General features: G+C 40.7%; 1 protein-coding gene across 6 annotated transcripts in view; it reads right to left on the minus strand.

Moving 5' to 3' along the window:
• Positions 1-14,350, minus strand: part of cadps2 (Ca++-dependent secretion activator 2) — a 117,498-nt gene that overhangs the window by 9,518 nt on the left and 93,630 nt on the right. For 3 of the 6 annotated variants that reach the window (XM_053884983.1, XM_053884981.1, XM_053884979.1), the window contains 7 exons: positions 11,496-11,651; positions 11,274-11,421; positions 7,623-7,637; positions 6,376-6,450; positions 5,745-5,828; positions 5,490-5,522; positions 615-722 (listed from right to left, as the gene is read on the minus strand). In XM_053884983.1, the coding sequence (XP_053740958.1) occupies positions 615-722; positions 5,490-5,522; positions 5,745-5,828; positions 6,376-6,450; positions 7,623-7,637; positions 11,274-11,421; positions 11,496-11,651 (619 nt within the window). The remainder of the gene's footprint in view (positions 1-614; positions 723-5,489; positions 5,523-5,744; positions 5,829-6,375; positions 6,451-7,622; positions 7,638-11,273; positions 11,422-11,495; positions 11,652-14,350) is intronic. The other 3 variants (XM_053884984.1, XM_053884982.1, XM_053884980.1) reach the window with 1 other exon arrangement.

Here is a 14,350-nt window from a genome sequence, read left to right on the forward strand (position 1 = left end):
TGCAGGAGAAGCCACAAGGCTGTCTTTCACCTCTTCAAAAGTGCTCCACTCCAAATTATTTATACATCACTAGAGTCAGCACATGACTTCTCTGGTTGCTGGCAACAATGCCCATCAGGACGTACTGAGACTGAGATAGAGCGGTCACCACCGTGGACAAGCTGCAACAGGCGGTCAAGCAAACTTAATAAGTGCACGGTTCACACATCTGCAATATGTGTGGCTGGCATTATACTTCTGTAGTCACATACTTGATCTGACTCGAGTTCATCATCCTCAATGAAACCAGGTTTGGAATAAACAAATAATTTCATTTTATATGTGCATCCTGTTGCTCATCCACGGTGAGCCTACGGTGAGCAGGTTCTCGGGCATAAACGCAACTGCAGGATGCAAACTTGCATGAAACCTTTGTTTATAAAAGCAGTATCTAATGGAAGAAAGTTGTGTAACATAAAAGTCACCTTTTACCATATTGAAATAATATTGTAAAGAAGGTTGACAATGCACACAAATCAGAATCGCTCCCCAAAGTCTTACTGACCTAACTGAAGAACTACACTTCTCAGACACCAGACATTTAAAATCCCCCGGGAGGATAAATCAGCACTCACATCAAACACAGTCTCAATGTAGAGCTCATCATTGACCCGATCTCTGAGGATGTCCTGATTCTGTCGGACGAAGGTGATGTAGGTGTCTGCCAAATCCATCCCTGGTTTCTGTGAAACACAAAAAGGTCCATGTCACCTTGAGCATCAAGTACTGATCACACTGTTGTTCAAGCTTAAATCACATGCGGCGGCAACTAACTAGACTGTGATATGTACAGGACAGATTCGGCCTGATCAAGAAGGACTTGCAGTGAAATGAGGATCATAGGTGGCATTCAAATGGCATTCATGTTTAGGCAGAAGTGCTCCCACTAACCACCGTGGCCGTAGCTCTTTATAAAACCAAAAAAACAATGTGGTATTGAGTACATTGTCTCCACTACAGAGGGATGTTTATGTCCACTATATAGCATCTAGACGTAAGACCTGATTAGACCCTTATTCTAATAAATTAAAGGTTAAAAACTGCAAGACAAACTACAGCAAGGACTCCGGCATCCTGTATAAAAAACAGGACATGTAGGTTACAGATTGAGGCTGAGAATAAACCACTTTCAAACACAAAGTCGGAGTTTAAATTGCACTAAAATGCAAGCCAACATTCAGAATCACCTGCAGCTACCTGCTAAAAGCAGGGGAGGAACTCATGTGCCCTGGTGGTGCTTGAGCCGTTACACCAGAGAAAACATTATCCGCCTGGAAGCAGCGGCTTCTGCGGCGGCGAGAGGCCGGAGCAGGGAGAAGTGGGTAGTGGCTTGTTCATTCACACTCCGTGTTGTCAGGGGAGATTACAACTGTAATGCTTATTGTAATTGCTTTGACATCTCTCGCACCCGTTTTCTCTGAGCTGGCCCCTGAGGGGTTGTTGTTCTGCTCCAACGCTGGTGAGCGAGGGATGTCAAGTCCCCCATGCAACAACCAAGGATGCCAGTCCTGAGAAAATCACGATCCATTTGGCCATACTATAGGCTAAACTGAGGAACAAATTAGGGACCAAACCAGAAGTGTTTCATACACAAAACAGCAGACAGCACACCATGATGAGGGATAAATAAGATCCCTAAAAAGAAAGTGTTCAAGTGCCCATGTAAAACACTTATGAGGGAGGTAATCTGCAGATTGTTGGTCCCGCGATCTCTTAAAATCTATAATAATTCAAAGATGTTGATATGGATTGATGGCAAAGCGCAGAAAATGTGGGAAAAAAGTTGCGAAACTTGACATGACATCAAGATAGATAGGAACATCTGAACCTCAAATAGAGGTTGATGGATAGAAAATGAGTGATGAAAATTGTGATAATATGATAGAAGATAAAAAAAAAAGTTATGGCAAAAGAAGAGGAAAGGTGCGTAGAAATTATGATATGGTTACAATAAGATAAAATAAGAAATAGAAGATAAGATGAGTGTAAATGAAGACAGGGTGAGAAAATGAGTGCAGACAATGCAAGACATGCGAAATCTCAAAGAAATGAAGTTGGAAAAAAAGAGCGCTGATGAAGGGGTGCGATGGAAGGAGGGGTATCCATGATGATGAGTGAATTAAAGTGGAGAGGAGTAGAGATGAAGCTGGGTCATTGAGATGAAATTGGTGGTGATTACAGATGAGTGGAAAAGAAGACAAGATGACTGGTTGAGATGTAAAATGGTCAACTCCAACGACAGATATAATATATAAGAACAGACGATGAAAGAATAGAAGACCTAGAAAATGAGCATGAATAAGGAGTAGCAAACATATATTTCCCCACGAGCATTTGAAATCTTAGTTGTGTAGTTGTGTGAATGCTCTGATGCACTGGGCTGCAGCAGTTACTTCGACGTGTAACAGCGAGTGACAGACGGAGCTCAGTCAACTGTAATTCAGTTGGACTGCTGGACAAGTAAATTTGTAGATACCAGAGGTTAAAGTGGGGTCATCTTGCTGCAGGGGGCTCTGCTGTCCGTGTGTATGTGCACAGAAAAAGAGGGGTGTTGTGACAATGAGGCTCTCTAAACAGCCAAGCGGAGGGATGGTGGAGGGGGGGCCTTGGCACAGTGATTGACAGATATGTCAGGAACCCCATAATCCTTCGGTGTGGGAGAAGAGGTGAGTCTGACTTTCCATCACTGTCTGATAATGTTCAGAAATCTGGAGGACAATGAACCTGGTGTTTTGTTTCCGGGCTTGTCACATCACTGAACGTGTCCAGCAGACACTTTCGGGTCACGCTGGCATTAATGCAGATTTATTTCACAACGGCCTCCAATGTCATTGTCCAGTTCTCACTTTGAAAAGTCCCGGAAAAGATCTCCAGTGGAATCGAAGACACGGCGGTCGCCACAGAGCGGTAATTGGCCGTCACACTCAAATCAAATGTAGACGCAGGTTGAAGAAAAACACTCTTCCTCCAGAAGAGCAAAATTGCTTCTCCCGCAGTCAATTAACTTCTACTGTTCCCACCACTTAACTCTCAATCATTCACCTCTCACTTCCTCGTCACCGACAGTGAGACAAAGCGTTGTGTCAAAAGAGAGACACCGGCACAATTCCAGCCAGCCGGATTAAGACTCAGCACACAGGAGTGAAGTAGAGCAGACATACAAGCAGCTCTGCGCTCTTGTCACGCTCCCTCTTAACTGCTTCTACATGTGTAGCCAAACATTGGAAATCTCTTGTGAAGCTGGATAATGGACGTCTGCTTGCTCATCAGCCTGCATCGACAACAAATTTAGCGATGAGGGAAGGAAGCGGAGAGGAAACATCTGCAAACAGCAGTGATGCCATACAAATGCCGTTTCTTTAGCTGTTTTCATCTGACCCTTGAAGTACGATGTTTGTTGCTATTGATTTTAACTACACATATTTGATGATTTTAACTATACATATATATACATATGTATATACATATACACACACACACATATATATATACATATATATATGTAAAACAAGTAGTGTACGAGCATTTTGCATCTGAGTGCTCTTCATTACTGATACTGAGTGTGACTGAGTACTTCCGCCATTAAACATAGTTACTTTTTATTTTCTTTTTTGCACATATATTATGTTTTTCTTGTGCATGGTACACGATCACAAGTTTTACAAACACGAATTTTATATAACTGTCATAAATTGACATTCAAAAATGGCCGTGAAATGGTATCGGTGGCCATGGTATGAGTAGTACTGGTATCAGACCGATTCATAATATTAGAATCTTATTTTCTGCAATTCACCTGTCATAATATTCTTTTAATAAGCTTTACTATTGTTTGAATAGACCGCATTCTTTGTATCTTTATGCCTTAAAAATAATCTAATAGATTACCAACAATCTATTCACATTATTCTTTCTCTCATTATTTGCAACCTTGGAAGAATGATGTCACCAACTTCACCAATCAATAAAATATATTGATTTGGGTCATCATTAAGTTGAGCAAGCTGGTGGGACATTAGTGGCCAAGAACTAGAAATCAATAAAAGTGAATGTTTGCACATCATCCTCCCTACTCTCAACTGTCGTCTGCATATCCTCCTTGATCAAATCCATGAATCTCAAAGACTGTCTTCTTTGCCTGGTAATTCCATTTCTAACACTCTCAGTTCAACATGTTCCCAGTTGTGTCCAAACCCTCTGAACTCCCTCGTCTTATCTCCAAACTTCTCCATATCAGCCGTGAATGTAGTGTATAGGAGTAAAAGTTTATACAGATATTCGTCGCAGCTTCACAACCTTTGCTTTGACAGATGAATGTTGACCAGAAAAAGAGCAAATCTTGAGTTGGGAACAGTTGACGCTAGAAAATGTTCCGTGAGAAGGTTGAGTGGGCAGAGCTTTGAGCAAGGCAGTGCAGAGGCTTTGGCCTCGCCTCCTCTCTTCATCTCACCTGGTAAGAGGCTTACCTGTGTCAGGTTACTGGCCACACAAAAGACCAAAACGGCTAGGTAGCGGTTACATTATAATTTCCTGAATACAAGAAGGGGGCTGAGCAGGAAGTCAGGATGGGAACCAGAGAGTACGATGGGAAAGAGGGGACGAACTGCAGAAGGGCGGAGGATTAAAGAGGCGAAATTAGGTTTGTGAGCTGTCAGGTGTCTCAGGTGGTCGACAATATTCCCACACATCTGTCTGTGCATCTGTTGTCACAAAAACAGCTTTTCATTTGTTTATTTTTTGTTCTTGCCCTAAAATCCCTCTTTAAAAAACAACTCTGCCAAGACATGTGGTGAGACAGACGAGTCCACAGAAGAATTTGGATTCATCAAGTGTAAAGGCATAAACTGAACCTGCATGTCATCACACATGTCATATCTGGTACACACAGCTAGCACAGTCTGATAAGCATTTACAACGGCAATGCAACGGTATTATGTTGCATTTTAATTTGCGTTTGCTGTGATTACAGTCACAAACATTGTTGGGATCAACTGTGTGTCACATCCAAGCAGCTTTAATGTACTGTTGTCAAAACTAAAGGGAACCATGAAAGTCAACTGCAGGGAAATGATTTTTGCACTCAGTAGTGACATTCACTGGTTGTCAACTGCTCCAACTGAGTACGGATATGAAGTCACCTGACCTTAGTTAAAAAGGTCACATTGAAGAGGATGCAATCCGATAGCATTAAACCACCAAAATGAGAAGCAATTTAAAGTATTAGGATGGACGACTAGTCGGCTACTGTAGGTCTGTGAAAGTCACGTTCCCAAGCCCAAACTGAATATGACAAGTGAACAACTGTTGAGTGTGATGGACTTGCTTCTCAGACAAACAGATTAAAGGATCAAACAACATTTTAACCAAAATGCAGGACACAATGACATATGGACCAAGAATAGCACGAAAAAGGATGAACAAAAGACTGGTATGATAGTAGAGAAACTCACAGGGACTTCCACATACTTGGCAGCTGCTTTGACCTTTTAGAGAGAGGAGACAATATGAAGAGGACGAAATTAAAATGATTATACGAAGCCAAACAGATGCATATTACAGAATACAAAAATTGGTAAAAGACAGTGAATGGAAGAAAGAGAGTTAGAAAAGGGGTGAGTTGGAGGGAGGAAGAAAGAAGGAACGGACATGTTTATGAAGTATCAAGTGACAGTTAGTGGCCAGAACTGACGAAGGATGTGACTCACAGTAAATGACAGAATTGAAGAGAAAAACGTTCCTTCATCATATCTGGAGAGTTTGGAGAGAACGCCGTCCAACACTGAGGCCAACTGTGTCCAAAAACAAGCAAAAACAGCAGGTGTCAGTTGCAGCAACACTTGTACTTCCATATGTACTCAAACAAGAATGACCTCCTAAACACTGTCACTTTCTATTTACAGTATCAGTCCAAAATAGAAAGCTTTTCAATTGCCATTAAACAATTGAGTCTAAGAAAGAGGACCGCGGTTTCTTGTTTAAAATGAGATAACATTACATTTCACAACACTGAAAGAAATATATTGAAATGTAAATATTAGCAACAAGTTCAATTGTAGATACATTCTGGAATATAATTGGTTGTGAAAAAATGTCAAGCCGATGGAATCTGAACTCCAGAGAATAACTCAAAGCTGGGACCTTCACAGTGGCAAAACAACCGCATCAGGACAACTATAATACTATAAAAATTATTGATAAAGAATATTCAAATCAATGACTTTCCTTTCATCTGTTATATTGTAACATATAAAAAACGGCACCAGACCACGTTAGCGCCCGCTGGTGAAAGGCATCATGAGGAGAAGCAAAAAATACAATTGGGGTATCAACATTTACCTTGGATACAAGGGAAGAAATCATTTCTTTAAAGGTCTCATCAATCAGAACGTCGATTTTGGAGTGGTACTGTTGCTGCAGGGGAGGGAGACATGAGAGGGGAGGGGTGCCAAGAATAAAACACAGATAACATTATTATTACCTGACACACATGACGTTTTACCCCCCTGGTAGACAAGACTGTGCTGTCAAACACACACACACATACACACACGGAGGCGTGAAGAACCTTCCCATGTGTGTAACGTGGCTGAGTTAAGCAGCTAATAGGACCATTATGCTGCTGAATAACATTCCCATCCGCACTGGAAAAGCGAAGGAATCTGAAGGATACTTTTTGTGCGTCTCCCCACAATTAGAGCAGCCTTGTATTTCTCTAAAGCACCGGTCCAGCTGCGAGGACCAAAGGCTCACACAAGATTCAATTAATCCGCCATTTCATGTCTGGTTCACCCCCCCACCTCCTTCAAAACATATTCATGGCACCTTTTCCCTCACAGGGAGTGCGGGAGAAAAAGGCCGGGGCTGGGTGTGAATGGAGGTGGCAGCAGGGGAGTTCATGTCTCCACAATGGCCATTCAGTGGCCGTCTAAAGAGCACCCAAATTAAAAATTTCAATCAACAAAGCACACAGATCGCTGACAAATTGCAGGTCCAAGGAGGTCACTGCTGCTAGTCCTAATTTTGTGTTTTCCCCTCCACAAGTCTGTGAAATGGCTGCCTTCTGTTAGTCAATGGCTCCACAGGCAGATGAAGCTGACCTTGGTAGTGCATTACAAGACAGCGCCCTCAAACACTTAGAAAAACGAAACGAAATTCTCCTTCCAGGAGTCATCTTTAGTAAATCATCACACACTTGACAAACAAGTCTTTGAGTGGGTTGCACACAACACTTATGAGAAAGCTGCAGCAACTCCTTGGTGTTTGACTTGTCAACATGAACCGATTAAGCTACTTGATTTGATCATCTGGTTAATTAAAAAAAAGTGTTTCTAATAGTTTGGATCCGACAACATGTCACCCATAGTTCCTCTCAGTCACAACATGATTAGATTAGAAGTGCACTGTTCATGTTGTATTACTCATCATCGGATAAATTATGGCAAGTGGAGGTGGATGGGGTCATAAAAATGGTGCAGCTCCTGTTTTTCCTCATCGGCTTGATGATTCTAAGTGAGAATTGTGTATTTGGGGGGTGGGAGGAGAAGGCGAAGGGTGAAGGTGGGTGGGTGGGTGAAGGGACTTACCCACTGGTTGTCACTCTGGGAATCAAACAATGACGTGCAGGAAACATGGACATGAGGGAGAAAGACATGCCATGCAGAAAACAGTCAGTCCATCAATGACAGGCAGTTTTTCAGACAAATCATAAACACTGAGAGGAATATACAAGATGTTCTGTTCTGATTGTCATTCACATATCACAGAGGAAAACTGAATTACATCTTAAGGATCATGCTACTGAAGTAGATCAAATGCATGACTAAAAAGAAATCTTGTTGAAAAAGACAATGTTGGTAAAAAATAATTATTAGTTTTACGGAACATAATGCAAAATAGAGATGTTATACTTACGTGCAGTCAGACAAATAATCAATAAATTTCTCATTTTACACTTGAATGATACATTCACCAATATTCTTTTTTTTATTCATTCATAAGGTACTAGTGTCACATCAGTGGAAGTGGTAATGCTGGCTGGTGTTCAAGATGAAATTTATCACATTTATTTAAACATGCTTTATGTGCATTAAGAGCAAACATCTTCCCTTTATAGTCTTTATCCTTGTAGATTTTCTGAATCCCCAAAACCGCTTTGGATCCCAGTAAAAATACAGATACAGCAAACCCCAGAGAAGCTGCCAGAGTTACATGTTGTTGTTTACTTGTGTATGTGTTTACTCAAAAGAACAAGAATACAACCTTGAAATATAAAGGCGGCATGCTCAAAGCAAAGTTTGTTTTTTTTCTTCAGAAACCACTGAATACAAGCCTTCCAATCAATTACAAAGTTACCACAGAAAGTCATTCCTAAACCGTTATGCAGTAAACTTATCCACATAGGGAGGCAGTCCAGCTACAGCTACTGTCTTAACCAGTGTAACAAATAGGTACATACATGCTCCTCTGCCTCACAGCAAAAAACACTATCTTTCAACACAATAGTCAGCAACAATTAAAAAGTCCCTCTATGAAGTCTGTTGCCGTGGTTTCTCATCCACTACAGCGCGTCATTGATCCCATGATTCTTTGCAAGTTCCTTAAATCACCTTTTGTGACATCAGTGCAAATAGCGTTATGAGATCAACAGGCAAACTGCGAAATGGGTTGGTTTGTGTAGGAGGCGCCATATTTGTCATCATTGGAAATGGATGAACATCATGCAGCAGTATATACTAAGGAGATGTTTCACCTTGCCAACACTGTAGATAACTTGCAAAACACGAAAAAGCCCCTTTAAAAACATGGCAAGCAAGTGCCAAATGGTATTTGCTGTTGAAATTTCCCAAGAGCTGATGAGCGAAATAGAAGGTAGATGTTATTTTACAAATGAAAAGAAACCAAGGTTGAGAGAACTCCAGGCTTCAAACTGTGGCAGGGTAACCTTTTTCAAAGAGTCATTTTGATTAAATAGCAGCTGAAAAAAAGCAGATATTGTCTTATCATCAAGGTCAGAATGTTTTTTTCAAAGATATTTCAGGAGATCCATGGACATGTGAGGTGGGAATTTGGTGTTTTAAGTGTTGAATGATCAATTAAAACGCTAGAGAAGAGAACACTCAGGGACAGCCATCCTCTGCCACAGTTGCTCAGTTCCTAGCGTTCACAATTCTCTAGATATGGTACTTAAGAAAAATAAGTAAAAGTATTCCAATGTTTAAAAGAATAACCTAGCTGTTACAGTAGGCTGCTAATTCAAACAAGCAACTTGATCTTGTTCAATTTTATAGCATCATTTGACATAAAAATGTATTCATTAGGAAAAGAAATGAAGAGAGCCACATTTTAGTCATAATGCACCCCATGTACACCGACTGTTTCTATAAGGCTATGAAATATAAAGTCTTCACTTGGTAAGCCCCAACAAAAGAGAATACAGGGGAGGCATGTGAGTCAAGATTTCTTACTTTAAATGCTGGTAATGTTGATTATTCATACCACATCTATTTGGGTCACCAAGACTTGAGCGGTAAATTTAAAGAGATTTGTTGACATGCATATTGAAGCCACAATGTATGTCATGTAATGCTCTAGCAACAAAACAAAGACACAAACACATCTGAAACAAACACACTTGAATGCACAGTAGCGCAACAAGTCAAACATGGAAACAGCCCTTTACTATTTTGTCAAGAACCAGAACACTCTTAAGCAAATCTGGAAATTTAACTTCGGGAATACGTAACACGGCTTATCATTGAGCTACGTGATAGTTTGTTTATTTGAATTTAAAACTGAATAATACAGCGGCTGCCAATTATGTGTAACCAAAGTGGACACATGAACTGAAAACAACGTTTCAGGAAAGATTTAACGTCTCCGCTTGCCTACAATGATCTTTGAAATTCTGACTGAAAATGTACTGAATTTGATCGATGTTGTGCATTTCTAAAATAAAGTTTGATAATTCAGCACCAGCCTGTTTTTGAGCAGAGATGATGGAGGTCGATGAGGAGACGTGGCTGAAGGTTAAGAGAACAGTGTGCTTAGCTCTCTGCTTGGACTGTCAGCAGTGAAGGGTTTTGCTCTCAACAGCGCCAAGGCCAGCGCCTCACATTGGCTTCACGGCCGTCCATTCAGCTGCTTGTGAAGAGAGCTCGGCCGTTTCAAGTGAACACAAAAACACCGAACTTTCTCTGTGCTGGGAAATAGTCACATTCTGACAGTTTGACCTGTTCAGTGTGTAAAAGGGAAAAAGGAAAACCATCTTCAAGTTAGAGATATATTCAACATTGCGGAAGGCAGAGACGCCCATTTTATCTGAAATCTTTTGACCAAAATCCAATTACTGAAATTATGTCTGAGGACAACAGATGGGTGAATTTCTATTCAATGACGGAAATAACTAAATAAATACATAATAGAAATAATAGAAAATAAATGTATTATTAATGACCGTTACATTATTGTAGTCCTAGAATTTGTCAACAAATAAACAAGCTTTATTCTGTATCATAATCGTAATATATGATGAGTTTCAGGGTGATTAACTTTCATAAATGAATTGACTGATTTAAAGTGAAGTTTCAAGGGTTTTCAAGCAACCCCTGTGAAAATGAAGGCCCCGGGGTCCCAATCACGCCCATCGATCAATGTTATGTTAATTAAATGGATTGTAAACCAGGTAGACTCCAAAGCATTGCACTATGGCAAACCACGGGTACTAAAACGTTGCCACTCAACAGGCTTCCAGCAATTGAAGATGATAAACAACTATTAATGGTCCAAAAACAGAAAAGCTCATAAAGTTGGACGGGAATTCAATACAATATACAAAAGCAGATGCGTGTTCAAGGAGCATCAAGGAGAAACAGGTTTCTTGTATGGTGAGGTGGAGTCAGAAGTGAACCACAGAGATGTGCTATGCAAAATATTATCCCCCAATAATTAGAAAAGATACTGGAGTTACACTTGCTGTTGAAGGCGTGTCGGATATAGACATACTGCATTTTATTTAGTCCACAATGCTATAGTTTTTAGCACAGATCTGGCATCCCTAATGAAACTTGCACTAAAAAATTCTGCAACTGAGAGGAGAACACAATATTGCTTTAAACACTGCTTTCATTACAATAAATGAGCAACACGATTTGACATCCTGAAGGCAGGTAGAAAAGTTAGCAAACGACTATTGGTTGTTAGATTAGCTAAAAATACTAACAATGAGTGAAAGTTACCTCCTGGCCAGTATCAAGGACACAGAGCTTGGAGCACTGCTTCTTGGCGTCCATCAATACGTTGAACATGGTGCACACTGACAGTGACACTCTGAAGTCGGTCGATTTACTGGCTTTCTGCATTTTAGCATCAAATGCAGATTTGGTTCTGAAAGGCAAGTGGACATATTTTAGATAGATATTTTATGGACTGCATTGTCCAAAAAAACATTGCACACAGACCTTTTGACACAAGCCTCCATCATGTCACTGGCCATCAGTTTGAGTCTTTGCTCCAAGTGTTTTGCAAATTCAGGTTCAGGCCAGTGGAGGTCCATCACAAACACCTGCAGGGCATCCAGCTTCCAGAACAAATCCTCTGACGTAGCTGAGCCATTACTGCAACGACAATGTCATTGGCTGTGGTCACATGATAATAACCCTGGCTGAAACTGTACACACATGCTAATGGCCATGGAGAAAACATAACATACTGTACCCACAGTTGTCAGTGATTTACATACTTCACCTTCATGGTTGTTTTTATACATTCATTTCTCAAGGTGTCTTGATCCTATGTTATAAATAACAGCAACAACTGCCCACAAAAAAACAAGATATTAGGGCCGAACGACGTGGACAAAATACAAGATAGAAGATTCAATACTATATTACTGCGGCTTTAGTGATAACATCATTGAAAAAAAAACAATTAAATTTAAATTAAAATGTGATACAAACTGAAGCAAGAAGTCAGATGTCTGCCAATGGCTGGCTTTAGTTGTAGATTATGTGCAAGCAGGAAATGACCTTGGTTGGTTGCTGAGCTATAAGTTGAAGGGAAAACGAAAAACTGACGTTTGCCCCGGTGACATGCACAAGACAAGACAAGATGGGGACGCAGAGTTGATTCAGCAATATCATCATCTTGAAGGTTCACATCCCGATATTGATTCCATAACTATCTTTCAGCCCTGAATGAAATGACTTATTTTGGCATTCAGCCTCCTCCACCTTAGCCAATCATGTGCATCCTTCCGGGTCACACCTATCCACTGAACATCCTCCTTCATCACATCCATGATCCACAATGGCCGTCTCCCTCTTCTTCTTTTACCTGGTACTTCCATTTCTAACATTCTTCATCTGAAATGTTCCCTGCATCTCCTCTCCACACATCCCAACCACATGAGTTTGGCTTCCTAACTTTCTCTCCAGTCTTCACATTTCTAATCTTGTCCTTTCTAGTCCCTCCAAATGAATACTTGAGGATCACTAGCACTTGCACTAACATTTTAACTTCTATTCTGGTGCCACATAATTCAAAGCTCACGCATATGAAGACCTCCCTGTAGCACAACTCATAAATGTAGTTCTGTCTGTTTGTCATTGATATACAATCATAGGAACAATTTCCCCTCTGAAATACCCACTAACTGGCTTGATTGAAATAAACTCTACCTTTCAAGGATTATAAAAAGATAGTCCTATTGAACTGTAATAAGCAAAGCATATAATTGTTCAGCAAAGTCTTAAACTTAGAAAATATTTGCCACTGACATCCAACGGACCACCCCTTCCTACCCCTAAGCCAGCTGACCTGAAGAGGACGAAAAAGTGGCACCAGGGTTAAAATAAGCGCCACTCACTCTCCCACTTTTCTCACTTTGCCTTTAAAAGACTGTTACCTTAACAAGTGGCGCAGAGGAATAAACGCTACGTGTTGAATCCGGAGTGCAATTAATCGCCCAATGACTATCCCCCTCATGTCTAATTAGTGGTGCTCTTCTCTGAACACGCTCAGAACTCCTCCCCAGGGGAATAGGACAATCCCACTCGCCCGTCTGTGCAAACTAATGAAGTGCCAGCTTTCTTTTTATTGTGCCGTGGAGGGCCAAGTGAAGTGAGGTAGTGGAACAGCGTGGTCCATGTTGTGGGAAAGACTGTGGGAGTCGGCGTGAGGAGCCTTTTTAAGAAATGCACCCTTAACAATTCTCCTGAGTCCCCCCACCCCGCCCAATGCACCCTCCTCAACATGGCCATCGCTGCTGCCAGTTCTGATTCATAGTCTGAAACAGACCAAGTGATAAATGATTTTATTTGATCAGACAAAACGCATTTTATTTCATGAAGTAATAAAATCTCCTTTAGGGAGTTACTCGACCTGATTAATAGAATTAGCTCTTTATTTGTTGAGTTGCTTCCCTTTTTGAAACAATGGCTATTAAATGTGTTTTTTTGCCCAAACTAAGAGAGATTATTTTTAATTGAATGTCTTTTAAAATTTAGGATGTTTAGCAGCATAGTAGAGTATTGTATTGTATTGTATATCTATTGTAGCATTTGAAATATCATTGATACAATGAGCTCAATTGGACAGCAGGTGGCAGTAGCATGACAGAGCTCCGTCACAAAACAAGGCAGGTGAAGAAGAATGTCATTGTGAAGCCATAGCAGTGAATGACAAAACGTTTGGTAACGTTTGGTAAGGTAATCCAAGCTTGAGTAACTTAAGTAAAAACCAACCATTGGGACTACATAACCTCTGGCACTCCTTAAATGGTCGAAGTAATACCATGAATTCAGGATAAAAACATGAAGAAAAGTTAAAGTAAGGGCATAACTGAGTGACTGGGAGATTGTGGCCACAATTGGGGAGCAGTGTCTTTTGCATTTACAGCAGTGTATCGTGGCAATGGAAGCTTGCTGCATTGGAAGCCAAAGGTAACAACTGGTTTCCATGCACAGCCCTCAACTGTGGTGACCTACTCTTAAGAGACACTGGGAGGCATCTTTAACATTGACATGAAGGATCCAATCACCATGAGCGAACTCTCGGTTGACCAACGGGTGGAATTCAAGACCGGATACAACTCTATAAACATGTGTCAACACCCTCCTCCAAAAAGTATTGAAGATTTTTCTCCTCACAAGGGTAATGCAGAATTCTAGACTGCTGACATGATAAGCTATGTGGAACTTTGCACACACAACCTTAAGTGCTAATACCCACAGCATTTGTTGAATTGTATTTATAAGCTGCTTTGCCTCAACAGTCAGTGACAAACACTGCTCCTGTCACAATTCACAGTTCATTG

This window comes from Synchiropus splendidus, chromosome 14 (genome assembly GCF_027744825.2).
Source record: "Synchiropus splendidus isolate RoL2022-P1 chromosome 14, RoL_Sspl_1.0, whole genome shotgun sequence".
NCBI lineage: Eukaryota > Metazoa > Chordata > Actinopteri > Syngnathiformes > Callionymidae > Synchiropus > Synchiropus splendidus.